The sequence below is a fragment of the Muntiacus reevesi genome, chromosome 16, assembly GCF_963930625.1.
Source record: "Muntiacus reevesi chromosome 16, mMunRee1.1, whole genome shotgun sequence".
NCBI classification, from domain to species: Eukaryota; Metazoa; Chordata; class Mammalia; order Artiodactyla; family Cervidae; genus Muntiacus; species Muntiacus reevesi.
In genome coordinates, this window is record NC_089264.1 from 53837170 (window position 1) to 53854776 (window position 17607).

The 17607-nt window shown below is 48.3% G+C and overlaps 1 protein-coding gene across 8 annotated transcripts in view; it reads left to right on the forward strand.

Moving 5' to 3' along the window:
* TBC1D1 (TBC1 domain family member 1) overlaps window positions 1–17607 on the forward strand; it is a 227330-nt gene that overhangs the window by 141282 nt on the left and 68441 nt on the right. For 5 of the 8 annotated variants that reach the window (XM_065907586.1, XM_065907585.1, XM_065907587.1 and 2 more), the window contains 2 exons: window positions 65–184; window positions 1164–1303. In XM_065907586.1, coding sequence (XP_065763658.1) covers window positions 65–184; window positions 1164–1303 — 260 coding nt within the window. The remainder of the gene's footprint in view (window positions 1–64; window positions 185–1163; window positions 1304–17607) is intronic. The other 3 variants (XM_065907590.1, XM_065907592.1, XM_065907591.1) reach the window with 1 other exon arrangement.

Here is a 17607-nt window from a genome sequence, read left to right on the forward strand (position 1 = left end):
AAGGTTTTGTTTTACAGTTTGTGTGTTTCTGTTTATCCTAAACTCTTTTCAACCACGCTCTCAGCATCTCCTACCGTAATGCCCTGCGGAAAAAACTTCATTCTTCTTCCTCTGTGCCAAATTTTCTAAAATTTCTGGCTCCTGTAGATGAAAATAACACCTCTGACTTTATGAACACTCAAAGGTAGGGTTCAATTTAGATACGTCAAGTCTGGGTGTGTATGTTGCTTGTTAGACACAGAGGGATTTTTTAGCCGTCTTTTGCCATTTCCAAAATCATTTTCAGTAGATCTGTTATATCTTCTTTCTTACACTTTTTTCTTAGTGAATGTGATTTAAAAAAATATGGAGTCAAATGTGTTACCCAATTTTGACTAGAATTAGTTTATTTGTATTTTGTTATTTTCAGCAAATTAGAGAAAGTCTTAACCATTTCTCTGAGTGGTAGAAGTATTTCTGGATAAGCATACACGGCTGCCAGGAGATCAGTCAGGACGTTTGATCTGTAAGCTCAGGTGATTGTTCAGTTGTGGGTATATATTCAGGTGCAACCTACAAGGCTTCTCCAAGTTGTCCTATGAATAGGAAAAAACTTAATGATTGTTATTTATGTATATTGAAAATATACTTTGTTTTGTAGTTTAAAACATATGGGTATTAAAGGTCATCATTAGCAAATAACTGCATCATTATTGCCCTTGCTGGTTCTGTGTAATTTATTCACTAATTTTTTTGAGGTGATGCTTGGAGACATAGGGTATGCTAAGGAGATCTCCTCACACATAGACTAGGGGAGGTTGTGACCCTGGTGACGGCACCCCCCACCCGCCCCAGCCCCCGCCTCTAGGCCATTTCTCTTTTCTAGAGTGGCATCAAGAGAGGCCCAATTAGAAGCTAAGATCCATGGAGTGGAGTTCGTAGTATCTCTTACAATAAAAATGAGTTAAGTACATGTAACCATTGTCTGCCATAAAGAGCACCCTTTCAGAGAGCAGGATTACTTCCCCACCGCCAGCTTGATTGACACCTGTGATTATCTAGTTATATTTGCTTGTACAGAGATAATTTATAATTTAGTGCTTGGTTAAAAAAGATAAAAAGTCAAGCTAAAATACCTGCTTGTATCTCCCTGCCAGTCATTAATCAACTGTCTTTAATTTTAGGGACTTTGAGTCCAAAGCCGACCACATCAGCGATGCCAGCGGGACCCCTGTGAAGACGCGGAGACACTCGTGGAGGCAGCAGATCTTCCTTCGGGTGGCCACCCCCCAGAAGGCCTGCGACTCCCCCAAAAGATACGAAGGTGAGGCCCACCCCCATGTGAGCGTAGATTCCGGCTTGAGTTTCATGTTTGGTGGAAGACGAGGTGAAATGAGATTTCAAGTCAAAATCATCCCCTGATTTTGAAGTTTCCAAGTTAGGAAGCTCAAACGGCAATGCCTGTCACTGTTTTCAGGGGATCCCACATTCCAGGAAGCCGGTAAAAGCATCAGCAGCTTACAACACCATGTGTTACAGACAGTGCTTCTGCTGAGCCTTTGTACCCACCCCCACCCCCCGCCCCCCGCCAGCGGGAATGTTGAGAGCTCAGCTCGATGCCCCTACATCCTTCCTTCCCCTTCTGATCCGTTCCCAGGTGCGTCTGTTTTCTCCCTCTGCAATCAAGGTGTAGTTGACACCCTGCCTTAGCATGGTGGGTTTGTGAGGTACCCCCACCCCACTGGTCACATTTGTGATGTTTTGTGCCTTGTCAATTGCTGTCCATCGGTCTGGTGTCACGGGAGGACTCTTTCTCATCATCTTTGTGTCCTCCAAAGAAATGCATGCAGACCTCAGAGATGCAATAAGAAGAATATCGCAGTAAAGCGAATCACATGAATTTTTGATTTCTCAGCGCACATAAAAGTTACGTTTGCACTGTGGTATAGTGTAGACACTACAGTGCCGTCTTTCAAGTGTGCAATAGCATTATGTCTGAAAAGGACATACATACCTTAGCTATAAAAACCTTGATTGCTAAAAATGCTAACCATCATCTGATAATTCAAGGTTGCCACAGCAGTTTCTAAAAAATGCAATATCTGTGAAGAACAGTAAAGCTAATAAGCACAGTAAAACAGTGTATACCTGTATGCGTGTGCATGCTAAGTCACTTCAGTTGTGTCTGACTCTTTGCAACCCTGTGGACCATAGCCTGTCAGGCTCCTCTGTCCATGGGGTTTTCCAGGCAAGAATACTGGAGTGGGTTGCCATGCACTCCTCCAGGGGATCTTCCTGACCCAGGAATCCAACCTGCGTTTCTTAATCTCCTGCATTGGGAGGCGGATTCTTTTCCACTTGCACCACCTGGAAAACCTGTATAGAATGTGCTAGTTTATTTTTAGGCTTTTGCATGTTGAGTTTTAATGTAAAAGAGGAGTTTAAATGAAGTTCTGACTAAAATTAAGATTTTTCTTTGCCCAGTGAGGTCATAAACTTGTAACAGTAGATATTTGCTTTCCTTGATATTTCTAATCAGAAAGTGTTACAAAAGCACAGCAAAACAGTAGCTCTCCAAAGATTACTTGAATTTCTCAGATTGCAAGATTGCCTGTCGTATAGACTCACACTTGCCCCTTGACACGCTTCTTTGTGTCTCTCAGGACACAGCCAAGGCTGATCCGAGGGTTTTCAGACTGTGTTCAGTGTAACTGTCTCAGGGAGGAGGTGTTACTGTTGCAGGAACCTTTTCTCCCTGTTCCCGCCCCACTCACTGTTGTTTCCTCTCTCTTCCTCCCCACCACTCTCCCCAGAGTTCTTAATGTTAATTTGGATCCTGGATCTTCTGCCAGATTAAGCAAGAACCTGGTTTGGGCTCAGCTAGCTTTGTGATGTAAAACATGTAACTTCATTTGTACTTAGTTCTTTGATTATAAAATGGTTACAGTAGTGTTGGCTCTCCTATCTCATGGAATTACATCAAATTATACATGTGAACGTAGTACTTTGAAAGCCTACAGGCATGTCAACTGTAGAGCGGTAGCATTTTTGTTGCCATTATTGAGTTTGGGGCACTGATGTGTTTAGGTTCCTATACTGATGTTTCCTGGCAGGAGCAGTGTAAGGGAACACTGGATTTATTAATTCAGTGTGATTAAAAAATTTCTTCAGTAAATTGAGTTTATTTCAACCTATCATTTTAGAAAGTTTTAAAGATTTTATTTTCATGTTGTAGATTGCCTACTAATGTTCAACAGCCAAACTGTGTAACCTAGTTCTCTCCTTTTTAAAGAACTCTTCTGTTAAAATTCTCAGGCAGAGGCGTCTGCTCGGGTGGGTGGCCGTGGAAGGCTGGTGGCCGCTTCACCAGGCTGATGAGAGGCGCAGCTGCTGGTCAGCGCCCTGGCCTCTGAGGAACTGCGGTGTTCGCAGCCCACCCTGGCGCCGCTCTGCTCCGGCGTCGGGAGGAACGTGCGTTTCTGGACGGGACGGACGCTGCTGTCCCCCAGTCGGTGTCTGGGGGGCCTGAGTCAGAAGGTCAGTCGGTGCTGGTGAACGCCCGGTCCTCTGGAGACCCCCAGGATAAACTGGGCGAGGAGACTGCTCTGTGGGCAGCAGGAGCGTGTGGTCCTGTGTCGCCCAGCACCTAGAAAAGGCGCGGGCGGAACACCACTGTCTGTGTCTGGACCCTCTCTTTGAAAGTTAAGCAGGAAACTTTTAGATCAGTTTACTCTGGGAATATTGTAAGAAATGGATATTTAACTCCACGTTGTATTCGTACCATGGTCTTTGCAGGAAACAGCATTTTTTGATGACTTCTGGACACTCTGAAACAGCAGGGCAGAAGCATGCAGGGGTGAGATGGGGTACGTGGTTATTGCCCCAGAGGTCAGAGCCCTGGGCAGATCCGCCCAGTACCCTGCACACCGGGCAGCGTGGTCTCCGGGGAACTGGGGGCCGAGCGCCTGGTGTGTGCCATCTCCCCTTCAGGAAATGGTGCTCAAAACAGCGCCCCAGTCCTGCCGGGCCCCCAGGGCCACCTCCTCGTTTGCAGGAAAGTTCAGAGGTGGCCTCTTGGACATGGTCTGGGTGGTTATGAGGATGCACTTAGGGAGAGAATCCAGGGAAAGAAGAGAGCACACTCAGGTAGCTGCCTGTGAAAGCGGGAGCAGGGGGCCTGCGTCCTCTGCTTGGACCCTCGGGGCCTTGATCTGGAACAAGCTGTCTAATTTCTCACCTTTGATACTGTACTCATCACGCCTCTTGCCACACTGATTGAAATAAGGGAGTGTGATGTTTTTACTGACAGTGTAAAAAGTGTTCACAATCCATAGTGTTAGAAAAAAATCGGTGGTGCAGATGTGTCTGGTATTGTCACCGCTCCCGTGTGGAGGTCACTCTGCTGTTCCCACTGGAAGCTGCCCTGGCCTCGGCCCCTCCGCCGGGGGGCGCTGTGGAGCTGCTCACGCACATCCTCCTGCCGCTGGCGCTCTGGGGGAGCTCTAGGCAGAGCAGTCGGTTTTGATTGTCTGCGATCACGGTGAGCCGGTGGCCAAGCCTCCTGGCTGGGCTGCTGTGGACAGGCCCCCTTCTGCAGAGGGTTCTTCCTTCATTTGGGGGAGCGGAGGGTGGGGGCAGAGGGGCGAGGGAGGGACCGGGGGGGAAGGAGACACAGGAGGGGACCCTGAGCTGTGATTTGTGATGGCAACAACAGATTAACAATAACACCAGACGTGGAGTTCCGCTGTCTGACAGCAGGGCCCCCGTGTGGCGGAGGCTGTAGTGTGGGCGCTGGTGGAGCTCCAGGTGCGTGTGACGTCTTGAGTGTACTCAGGTGTGTAACATGCACTGACAGTGCGTTTAAACTCTCAGCACGGTGGCCCGGAGTGTGTTACGGGCCATGGACGAGTGTGTGTGAGGGAGCCTGGCCCACTCTAGGGTGGTTCTAAGCTCTCAAACGAGCTTCCTTAGATGGAGCCACATCCTGCCTCCCTGTGGTTCCATCCCTCTTTCCTGCTGGTCTCTGAGCCACACACAGTGCACTTGCTTGCACTTCCTTTTCTTCAGACGACAGAGGGTCATGGGGGTGCTGCTTCCTCTGAAACTTCTCCAGCTGACTGCCCTCAGTCCTTCACCCCGGCAGGGTCACTGCTGAGTCCCCGCTGGTCAGAGTTCTGTCCCCGAGGGACCCGGAACTCAGCTCCGCGTGCCTCCGTCTCCCACCCCTGCAGTGCACTCCTCTCTAGGTATTCACGGCCACTTTCCTAGCCTCTCTCTGCCTTAGGTGGTCAACTCATTCTTGGCTCTTACCACATCTTGTCCTCTGGGGCGTGAGCTGTTATTTCAAAATTGAACGATTCCTGGCTGGTCTTGATGGAGAAAGGTTTCTAAGGTAGTGCTTGTCTAGTTCATACCTGTGCAGTGTTAGGGCAGCATCCAGTCCTTTGGGGGTGGTCCTGAAGCTCGTTCCGGGGACCAGCACGTTGTGGCAAGCTGTATAAAGTTAACGAGGCTTGCCCTCTGTGCCTCTCCGTGATGGAGAAGTCCCGAGAGCCGCAGGCTCTGCCCTCTCCTCCTCCACAGTCCTCACTGATGCTTCAGGGCCCAGATGTACGGCTGCTGTCGGCCTTCCCACTGTCTCCTGCAGGAACGTGTCCCAGGACCCTGATGCTGCACTGGGTGAAGGTCGGCACCCCGTCCTCCTGGCCTCTCTGGGAGAGGCTTCTGCCTGGAACCCTCATGCTCGCCCCGCGGGCTCCCTCCTGAGGCCTCTGCGTGGTCTGCTCCCGCTGCCTGGAGTGCTTCTCCCCGCCCCCCCAAAGCCCCGTGACTAACCCCCCACCTGCTTCAGATCATTGCTGAATGTCATCTTTTCACTGAGGCTGCACCAGCCGCTCTACTTCAAGTTGCTCCCCCATCCCTTCAGATATTCCTCGTCTCCTTATTGTGATTTTTTTCATAGCATTTCTCTCTTTGAAACATACTCTGGTTATTTGCTTATGCACTATCTTTATCATCAGGTTCCACCAGCCCCCAGGCTCCATGACTTCTAAGGGAAGACAAGTAGCTTGCTCAGATTCTTACAAGCATAATACTTGGTCCTTACTGATTTCCCCACTCCCTCCTTCTTCCTGCTTATGTCCTTTTTGCTCTTACAGAATTAAGAAATGCTGCCTGAGTTTTTAAATTATATGGTAGGAACTCTGCGTATAAAAGAGAGAAGAGAAAGTAAAAACACAGCTCTTGAGTTGCTGTAATAATTTTCACATCACACCCTTATTTTTGGCTAGTGCTCTCCATGAGTTGTTTCCTTTAATTCCCAGTCGACCTTATGAAAGTCGGTGTTCTTACTACACCCGTTTCACAGATGAGGGAGCAGAGGCCTGGAGTGGCTGAAGTCACATTACCTACTGCACAGAACCGGTGGGCAGGGTGGGAGCCACGGGCCCGTGCCCCCCGGCTCCCGTGAACCCGCACCCCAGGCTGGAGGTTGGGTGTGGGCTGTGGGCCTGCTTCTGCCTGCGTGGGGCGTGTGTTTTCAGTCTGTCCCCGTGTCCCGTTGCTGGCCAGGCAGCAGCACGTTTCAGAGCATTTTGACAAACAGACTTGGCTTCAGTTAATCACCTTCCCTCCCCATGTGTTAGCCCTGGGGCTAGAGTGTGCTGGGAGGGAGGTCAGTCTCTTTCTATCTGTCTGAATTTTCTTCTGACAGATCAAGCATCTTTATCCTCTGCCACTGTCTGCTTCCCAGCCTTAAGGTGCAGAGAGCAGCGTCTCCACTGTGGCCTGGGGCCACTTGGGCTCACACGCGCTCGATGTGTTTACCTCTGGCTGTGAACCTCCAGACCCCCAGGCAGTTGAGGGCCCCAGCGATCCCTGCATCAGCCAGACCATGCCCCAGACTGTGCCCCAGGCCATGCCCCAGAGCGTGTGCTGTCAGGGTGCCTCTGGGTGTCTGCTCCGCCTTGGGGCAGGACCCACAGCAGCCCAGGTGTCTGCAACCCGTGGCACGAGGGACACAACAGTCTGCTTGGAAGGTGCACTTAGCAAATGCCTTTTCCAATGTTTTAGGTGCTCAGAGCGACTGTGACTACTTTGCATTTATATTCTGGTACTGCAAACTTCAGTTAAACAGACAAGTTTAACCTTTCTTCATGGTAAAAAAAATCGAAACAGGGATATTTGTACTGTCCCATCTATTTTGTCCAACTTAGAAAATACTAATAAAGCAAACTCATAGTTTAAAAACCATGGTATTTGCAGAGCAATAAGGATAAGTGAAAGATAAATAGAATTTTCTATAATTTTGGGGTTCTGATTTAAAAATTAAAAAAATTTTTTTGGCCACACCACGTGCCAAGTTGGGACAGGTATGGGTCCTGACCAGAGATTGAACTCACACCCTCTGCTTTGGAAGCATGGAGTCTCAACCACTGGACCACCAGGAAAGTCCCCCTGATTTTTATAGATGGGCTAAAACCTGGAGAGAAAGGTGTTGGTGACCAGGGAGTGTGACTCCAACTAAATATCCTGTAAGGAGAGAGGAAAGGATGAGGCTGGGCAGTGTGGACCAAGGTGGGGAGATCAGACTGAGCAAATCCTGCCTGAGTCAGCTTGTCCCGCTCTCAGGGGTGCGGGACTTTCTCTGTGCAACATCCCTATGAAATAATTGAGCTGCAGGAATCTGAACTTTATGTTTGGAGACCTATCTGAAGTTGGTGGACAGTTATTTTCCATTTAGAAATTTACTTAGAAATATTTAGTAGATCCAGCACAAACATTCCTAAATCCCAGGCTGTTTTTTGTTTTTGTTTTTGTTTTAACTCAACACAGATCAGTTGGTCTCTTGTAGGGATTCCCACTTGAAGTTATTTTAGCAGAGTCCAGCAGGGTGATTTCCATTCTGACCCCCAGGGGCAGTGGAGTGGATGGGGGCTTTCTGCTTTTCGGCTGGTAGGTCAGGTCAGCAGCATCACTGCATCGCAGGGAAACCTCCGTAGGAGTAGGACCATCACCAGTTGGTACTTGAAGGCTTGGTGAGGCAGACGTTTTTGTGATAAACATAGGTAGATCATAAAGTGGAATGTTAAAAGCTGTGTAGTGGTTTGCATTTAAAGCAGAGTCTTCACTGATGCCCTGAGCTTATGGCCACTCATGGCCGGTGCCCCAGGACCCCTGGGGAAAGGTGTTCTCTCTTGTTTGTGCTCCCAGTTCTTTGGGTGACGGGTTCGTGCGAGCCTGGGTATGTAGAAGATCCTACTTGGTAAACTGTAAACTTGATGGTTGAGGGTGGTGGTGCGGGGGCGCAGTGAAATCTGTTAGCGGGCAGAGCCCTGGAGGTTGGATGTGTTTAAGGCTACACTCTTAGGGCAGACCTAGCCGTTCCTTGTTGCTGATGTCTGTGTAACGGCCCTTGGTCACTTTCAGAGCCTTCCCATATTGGTCCCCCCCCCAGGCCTGCTCTGAAGGTTAAAGGCGGCAGGGATACCGCCACCCCTCAGGTGGGAGTGAACATGCCTGCAGGTTATGTGGCGTTCTCCGGATCACGACCTAGAACAGCGCTTCACAAACCGCCCTTGTGCTCGGAGGTGATCTTGGTGAAGGCCGGCTCTGCTGTCTGGGTCTGGGTGGGGCCAGTGGGTCTCCGTTTCTGACAGGCTCCCCGGTGACACTGAGGAGACTGGTCCACTGTGAGCGGCAGGCGCTTATAACAAGCGGCTGTGGTCCATCCAGCCCAGACCTTCCCGTCCTTGGTCAGGACTCCTGTGTGTCTGCTCCTGTTGTGACCCAAGGCGTCACCCACGTGTGTTGAACCTCAAATCTAGGTCATAAGTGACCTAGATTTTTTGAGAGGATTTGTGCTGCCTGGAGACGCAAAGAGTTGATCTGGTGGGGAAAATGGAGTGATACAAAACGTGTGGTAATAGGGATAAAGAAGAATCTGACAGCGTGCCAAGTGAAACCAAACATATGGTGTCTGCCTGGTTCCTGCTGCTTCATTGCAGGCGAGTTTTGTCTCCGAGGTGGCAGCCGGGCACAGACTGTTCAGGTGTTTGTTTTCTTAGCTGTGGGCTCTGACCTAATTGTCAGGTCTACAAAAAATGCCGAAAGTCAACCTCTGACTATGTGATCGGTAGCAGAAGTGCTCCATGGTTTTTCCTCCTAATGTTTCATACAACAGAAACAATTGTTTGTTGTTAAGAAATGATTTTGTAGGTAACTCCCAGCTATGGAATGGGGGGAAATTCCTTTACTCACCTCTGTGTGCCAAGGAACAATTGTAGTCTTGGTTCAGTGCCTTTCATTTAAGCATTTCGGGTTATTCTGTGCATTTACCGATTTTGCCAACAATAGAAGCAGTCAAATGTTTACATGTCTTATTTCAAAAAAGGGAGAAGGAAAACTCATCTAATAGATCAGACTTATTGATTTGAAGCCCACTGTATAAGCAAATAACCCAGCGAGGCTGAAGTTCAAAGGGTTTTTGTGTTTTGACTATAACTGTGTCAATATGCCTAATTTATGACACAGTTAAGTCAGTTGGATTAGATATCAGATGTAAATAGTAATGGCAGGACCAAGGGGTATAATCAGAATCTTCATAATGACTATTTTATATTGTGAAAAATGTAGAAACTGTTGTATTATTATGATTTATTTGATACTGTTCATGGCAAATTTTCAAGAACATATATGCCATTGGGAAATTTTAACGGACGGTGTAAGTAACCGGAACCTGTAAGCGTCAGTGAGATCCGTGGGGCCCTTCGTTTTGATCCCAGTTCTCGGCGTTCACTGTATCAGTCACATGGGGAGACTTAGCGTATGGGCCACACCCGCCCCTCCGCTCTCTCATACCGAGAGGAGGGGATGGGCCTGGGCTTGAACCCGCCTGTCTTTTTAAATCCACCCAGAACTCTGACTGTGGAACCGCGGGTTTACAGGGAGGAGGCTGACTTGAGCCAGTGTCACCACTTGGGGGCAGTGTTGCTCCCTGCGTCTTGCTGCCCTTCTTCCTTTTTCCAATCCCAGAGAAGTGTGCTTGCTTTTTTCCCCGTGGTTTTGTTTTTGGTCTTGTTTTTGTTATAGTATGTACCTCCCTCGCTCACTTGCAGCTTGTTTGAATGAGGAGAGTACCTTCTGAAATCGAGATGTTTTTCTTTCCTTTTCCACAAGGTTTTAGGGAGTGGGCAGGAGAAAAATAGTCCCTGATTGCCAGAGACACAAGACTTGCTAAGATTGTTCCTAACCTGCTTTCCATATAATTTTGCTTTTCCGTGGTCAGTACAGACTGGGTTCAAGATAAAATACTGCACGCCAGGAATGGACTGTTTGTGAGTTTCAATAGTTTGAAGCTGCTAGGTTTTTCTCCTTTATTGTGCTTTTTGGTGCATCTTTATAGGTGGGGAGCCACAGTGAATGGCCAGACTTGACCTCAGTCTTCTGTTTTTGAGGCGTGATATCAGTTGCAAGTTAGCCTGATTGAGCCTTTCCTAGTCAACCATTGGCATTTAAACAGTCAGGTGTTACACTTTATGCAGAGGTTGGCTCTAAGGGTTGATGGTGATTGCAGTCTCTGCTGTTGGCAGGAAGGGGGACTAAGGGCCAAGGACTTGGGTACCCAAGGTCCTGGAGTCGGGAGACCGTGGTGTGAATCCTGCTTCCAGTGCCTGGCTGGCAGGGAACTCCTCCTCAGGGCCCATCTGCCTCTCAGAGCCTGTTTGCCTTCAGGGTTAGAGTCCAGAGTCGAAGATCTTGATTTGTCATCTTTGAACTTTAATCTCTGGATACTGGGAAGCCACTGACATTTGTAAAACAAGGAAATGGTAGGTAGTTTGAAACTGTCCTCAGGGGGATATAATCTGTAGACACACCTGAACTTGAAACAGCCTCACAATTGGGGCAGGACCAGGGTGAGGCAGGCAAGTGCTCCGAGTGCAAAGTTTAAGGAGGCACTCACTTTTAGGGCCCTGCAAGTATGGACCCTGTGTGCACGTGACCCTGACAGTGAGTGCCTCCTTTATTTATTTTTTTTTTTTTATTATTTTATTATTTTATTATATTATTTTATTATTTTTTATATTATTTTATTTTTATATTATTTTATTTATTATATTTATTTTATTAATTTATTATTTTATTAATAATATATTTTATTATTTTTATATTATTTTATTTTATTTTATTTTTTTTATATTTATTTTATATTATTTTATTATTTTATTTATTTTTTTATATTATTTTATTTTATTATTTTATATTATTTTATTTTATTTTATTAGTGATTGGCCTTGTGAAGGCCAATCACTTCACAACATTTCAGTGGGTTTTGTCATACATTGACATGAATCAGCCATATAGTTACACGTATTCCCCATCCCGATCCCCCCTCCCACCTCCCTCCCCACCCGACTCCTCAGGGTCCTCCCAGTGCACCAGGCCCGAGCACCTGACTCATGTATCCCACCTGGGCTGGTGTCCTAGGGGCCACCTTCCTCAGCCTGCTCCCGTCTTAGGTGGGTGTGCACTGCTACCCTAGAGCCGGTAAGTTTAGATTAGCTTAAAGAGGAGTCCTTGGCAAGAAGCTCGTGTTTTGCTTTAAAAAAAAAAAAAAAACAGCTTTATTGAGCTAAAATTCATATATTATACAGTTCACCCATTTAAAGTATACAGTATATTTTTCTGTATTTTCAGGGTTGTGGAGCCATCACTGCAGTCTTATTTTAAAATACTTTTTGTTCCCCAGAAAGAAACCCATAGCTGTCACTTCCCAAAACCACTCCGCCTTCCCCTAAACCCAAGACAGACACCCATCATCTTTCCGTCTCTAGATCTGTCTGTTCTGTACGTTGTATATAAACAGAATCATGTGATATGTGATGTGTGGGCTTCTTCTATTTAGTGGCGTTTTCAAGGTGCATCGTGTAATGTGCGTATCAGTGCTTCATTCTTCTGTATGGTCAGTTAATACTCCATTATATGGATAGACCTCAAATACAGTTGTTTACCTGTGGGCTATAATGCACCTGTGGACTTTCGTGTGCTTAGTTTTGTGTGGTCACGTACTGAGAAAGGGTTTTAATGGTGAGTCTGGAAGCTCCGTCTCTGGGGGGTGTGAGTTGTCACTCATAATTGTGACCTTGGGGATGCTTAGGCCAGTGGGGGTGGGTGAGCCTCCGTACTGCTGGCCTTGTTTGCCTTTCTTCCCCGGCAGACTGAGAGGAGAGTGCAGGGGGACTCTGGTGTTGCCCCCAGAAGCACCTGGGAAGGTGAGGGGGGGGGGGCTGCCTCCGTCGGGGCTCCCACAGCTCTCCCATCCAGGTCAGTGACGCTGGCCCAGGGTTGCATTTCTTTCTGCCATCCTCAGACTGCGTGCCCGGAATCCCTTGGAACAGTTACGGAAACACAGATTGCTGTTCCTCATTCCTGAAGTTTCTTGGTGGAGCCTGAGGTTGTGCAATGCTTACAAGTCCTGGGGACCACACTTTGAGCTCCTCTGAATGTCGCGAGCTGCAGCAACTGATGGGCAGGGGTACCTCCTATCCTGATCTAAACTCATGCCAAGAAGACCCGAGTGGCTGTTAGTGAAATAAGCGAATTGAAAGAAACATGTTCTATGGCGGACTACGAAATAGCCAGTAAATCCTATCTTGTTTGCAATAAAACTCACCAAACATCAGTAGTAGCCATTGTAATTATCCTTATCATGTATTGAGCATTAATGTTTGCGCTTTCACAGACTTAGATGGAAATTCTCACACTGACTCTATGCAGTCAGCACTGTGCCTGATATTTTTGAGGAGAGGAGGCTAGAAATACTGGGTCAGTGCCTGTAGGTCTGCAGCGCTCAGTTCTCACAGCTGCGGTTCCAGTCAAGCTGTGCTTAGTTGCTCAGTCGTGTCCGACTCTCTGCGATCCCATGGACTCTAGCCCGCCACACTCCTGTGTCCATGGGATTCTCCAGGCAAGAATACTGGAGTGGGTTGCAATGCCCTCCTCCAGCGGATCTTCCCAACCCAGGGATCAAACCCAGGTCTCCTGCCCTGCAGGCGAATCTTTACCGTCTGAGCCCTCAGGGAAGCCTCACAATACCGAAGTGGGTAACCCGTCCCTTCTGCAGGGGTTCTTCTGACCTCACACTCAAACCAGGGTCTCCTGCATTGCAGGCAGGTTCCTTACCAGCTGAGCTGCCAGCGGAGCCCCCAGTCAGGTCGGCTGTACACTAAGTCCACTCTCTCAATCCCAGTAGTGAGCTCTTGGCAGTTTTAGGAATAAATTATCAAGAGTTTTGGCTGGTTTACTCCCTGAAGTTAGTGTTTGTGTAGTGATAAGCTGCCTTCGAGTGAAAGAACAGTTCTTATGTTGAAAATGTTCTAGAATTAACTGTTGTTGTTCACTCGCTCAGTTGTGTCTGACTTTGCAACCCCATGGACTGCAGTACACTAGGCTTCTCTGTCCTTCACCATCTCCCAGAGTTTGCTGAAACTCATGTCCATTGAGTCACTGATGCTATCCAAGAGTTAAGAATTAAATGTTAACTCTTGTTAATACAGTGCATGTTTTGGGCATTATTTACTGGTAACTCTATAATTTTTGAAAAATAGAATTAGAGTCTTCTAAGTTGAATGGTTTCTATTAAATTCATTTATTTAAATGAAAAAATGTCCCTCCTGGAGGGAGTGAGGCAGGGCGGTCCTGCAGATGTGACTGAGCAGCCCCAGCCTTAGAGCTGCAGGCGCACTCGGCACACTCTTGGTTTTGTAAAATTCAGAGAGAGAGCAAAAGGATGCGTTGAGGTGCTTCCTGAGTGGATTTTTTTCCAAGTGAATTTGTTTTCTCACTTTCATGTAAGTGAAAATATGTGCAGAATAAGTACTAACAAGATTTTAAACATCATTCACCAAAGTAGGAACACTGTAATTACAGCCTTATATAATTCTGAAAATAGCTTGTAACCCCAAGTACACCTTTTATGCTTGCGAGAATAGTGGGTTTCCCACAGAAAGTTAAAGTATTGTGCTTCACTTCCTGTCCAGGTGTGTTCGCTTAAGAGCTTTCGATCGGGGACAGTTCTGGCAATGAGAGGTTGTAGTCTTTCCTCTGTGGTTTGGTTTTTGGAATCCTCTTGCCGTAGCATCTTTCCTGAACAGTTACGGAAGGGACATTTTTCTTTTTCCTGTTGGTGTCCTATTGCCAAGGCTTGGGCGGGGTATAGAAGCAGTTGGCTGTCTCGGCCCCACAAGGCTTCAGATCATGGGGCCTGTTAGATTAGAAGCCGTCGGTGGGGATACCTGCATTAACAAAGGGGTATTTCTCCCGTTTCGTTTGCACAGTGGCTGCTGTGGCTTTGGTTCACCATTCTCTCTGTGAGAGAGGTCTCTGCACCGCCTCTCGGGAGCTTTCCCCCCTTGCCCCTGACACTGCTGTCTCAGCCACCCCTGGTGTCTGTCCCAGCGTGTAGCGGGCTGTGCACCGTTAGACCAGATGTTTCAGCAGCACGTGGCAAAGTTACCGGGTTTCCATGCATTTGCCCCATTTCCTCTCTGCGGCCGTTTCCACCGTGTTCAGCCCCTCCCTTCCAGGTACCAGATTTTTGACATCACTTAGAGATTGCGTCCGACTGAATGTACTGGAGATCCTGCCACACTGGTGTAACTGGGGGTGGGGGGAGAGGTAGGTTTGTTTTTCTCGCGTAACAGGAAGTCTGGATGATGTTACGGCAAGGTGGTTCCTGGCCCCGTGATGTTCCCAGGGGTCCTGTCTGCTTTTCTGTCTCATCCTCTTGAATGCCCCCTGCTCACAGCCTCGGGCCTCCCCTGCAGCTCCGAGCAGCGTGAAGGAGCAAGCAGTGAGGACAGCAGGGTGATCCCTCCGTATCAAGGGAGCGGGCCGTTGCAGAGTCGCTGGAAGAGCCGTGTGTGTCCCGGTCGCCCGTGGCTCCGTGGCAGCCGGGCGACCCTGGTTCCTGGCTGAGCGCGTGGCCGCCTTGGCGGCGCGCCCCGGGTGCGCGGAGGCTCGCCTGGCCAGTGTTCCTCCGCCCCGGCGCGCAGAAGCCGCTCCCCCGCACGCTGACTCCGACCGGTCCCTCGTCCTCTCCACCCGTCCGCTTGCATGCGGCGTCGGCCCTCCTCGGGCGCGGTCAGCCCCTGCGTTCCCGCTGCCCTCACGGTTTGTGCGCGTCCCTGCTGGGCCGGCGCTGGGTGTGTCTCGTGGTTCTTTGTCCCAGGCTTGAGCCGTATCGCCCAGTATGGTGGCCACGGGCTACGAGGAGCTACTGAAGCTTGAACGTGCAAGCTCCGTCCCACACGCCCACCCCGCTTCCGGTGCTCGGGAGGCCCGTGCGCCAGCGGCCCTTGCTGGAGACCAGCTCTGCCCTCGCTCACGTTCTCTGGGGCCCCTCTGAGGTCTCCCTCTGCCCTGACTCCTCTGAGGACCGCAGGCGCGGCCCTTACAGCTGGGGCTTGTCCCGTGTGCCCTCTTCACTCCAGGAGCAGACTTTGGGCTGAGGCAGGATACTCTGCAACCCACCTCGCTTCTAAAATGATCAGTACTGGGTACATAGGAGGTGAGTCCACTGCTTTCTAGGAATCTGGAAAGTAAGTCACAGCTTGGAAAGTTATCCGTTCCATATTCCTTATTTTCCAGATGAAGAAGCAGACTCAGAGAGAGAAAGGGACCCACTTAAGGTCAAACAGATAGAGATAGAATGAACTAGAATTGTGGTTCTCTTTCCATTAAACAAAACCTACGTGATTAGTATCACCAGCCTGTTTGTTTTCTCTAATTAAATTCTGTTCTTGCTTTTTCAGCCTAGATAGTTGAGTGAGCAACAACAGCAAGAACTAGCTTCTTGAGAGAGGAAGTTGTTTCTCACTCGTGGCTGTCCTCAGAGGCCCACTGCATAGATGCAGTGCTCAGAGGATGCTCAGAAAACAGATGAGTATTAGCCTGTCTTAGTCAACCAATGTTGCAAGAATTAGAATATGACTCAAGCAAGCTTAATCAGAAGGTGGTCATAAAAATCAGGATAAGGGCGAGAGCCAGGAACTAGGACGTTGTCAGGAACCCAGTCAGTCCCTCTGACTCCCTCTCGTTGAGATCATGTTATTTTTCTTTTTTTCCTGGTCTCCTCATCATTCTTCATACCAGCCTTCCCAGCTTGCTTGTCTCTGTAGTCAGCCAGCCCCCGAGTCCATGTGACCTCTTAGCTCCAGAGGCATCCAATTACTAGCTGTCCATTTGTATTTTACTCTAGATTTTTCCCAGAGCTGAATGGCCCAGCTCATGGTAGCTCATCCAGGAAGGGGTGGGAGAAGTCTAGTCCCAGCCCAGCAGTGGGGACCCCCAGGTATCACCTGGGGTGTGGGGAGGAGAGGGCACAGCCTCCACCCACCGCACATCAGCGTGTTCCTGTTGATTATACTGTTCACCCACCAAAGGCAAAACCAGGACAGTGCACGTAACAGGGCCTCACTAGCTTGTTAACAGTTATTGGTCGTCTGAAAGTAGGTGAAATTGTGTGTGGCTCAGTATGTACATTTCTTATTACCAGAAGTACTGGGGTGGGAAGGAACTGAGTAGCTTTCTGTCAGAAGATTTCTCTGCTGGGGATGTGGCTTGCTTTATATATTTACCCAGTAATAAGAATTTGGAATTCTTGGAGCAAAGAGTTTTCATGCAACTGAAAACCAGAAGTGGTCAGGGTCCCTGGAGGAGGAAGTCCGGTGAGCCGTGCTGAGCTGCCTGTGGGCCTCAGATAGACGGTGTGTGTGAGAGCCAGCCTCCGGGCCCTGTCGGCGCTGCACCCTTTGGGGGTTATTTCTGAACCCCAGCTCCAGCTCTGTGAGGGCGGACACTGTTGTGTCATGGTTCTGCGGCCTGGCACAGGGCTTGGTTCACGGCTGGTGCTCCGCTTCTGTTGGGTGCAGGGCTTCACAATTTTGGAATGTTGACCAAATATGGGTATTTTATTGTTAGCTACTCAGACTGTGTAAAAAATAACATATACATGGAAAAAAATACAAAGAAAGCATACTGATACTCTATATAAGTTTTCACAAGTTTTAGCGATCAGTGATATTTTTCACATTTCTCTTTTTTCACTTTTATGATGTAGTGACATTTTGGTGGTAGGCAAAATGTTTTTCTTAAATAGTCAGTATGTATTTAGCCTTATGGAGGTTAAAATGGAAGCACATTTCTGTCACAAATCATGATGGTAGCAAGTGTTCAGATTTATTAGAAATGGAGGCAGTTATAAAATCACTTCTCTTTTGTGGGCTTAAGCTACAGGTCATCATTTGGCAATTCCCCACCCCACTTCTTCTATTGAATTATTAGACTTGGCATGACCAGTAATACACATTGAGAAGCTGACAGCCTTAATTTGCAGGAATCAAGCCTAAAGGTTAGAGATGCCCAGTCTTCATTGAAGAATTCTGCTTGGCCTTCCGGCCACGTCTGTCAGCTGTCTCTAAAACCTCTGCTCCCAAGAGGCCACTGACACTGCTGCTCACCCACCTGAGAACCAGCTCCCAAAACACCTTGTTTCCTGATGCTCGCTGAGACTTCAGATTTCTCTGGTCCCAGCAGAGATAAGATTTCAGGATGTTTATAGTCTCAGAAGAA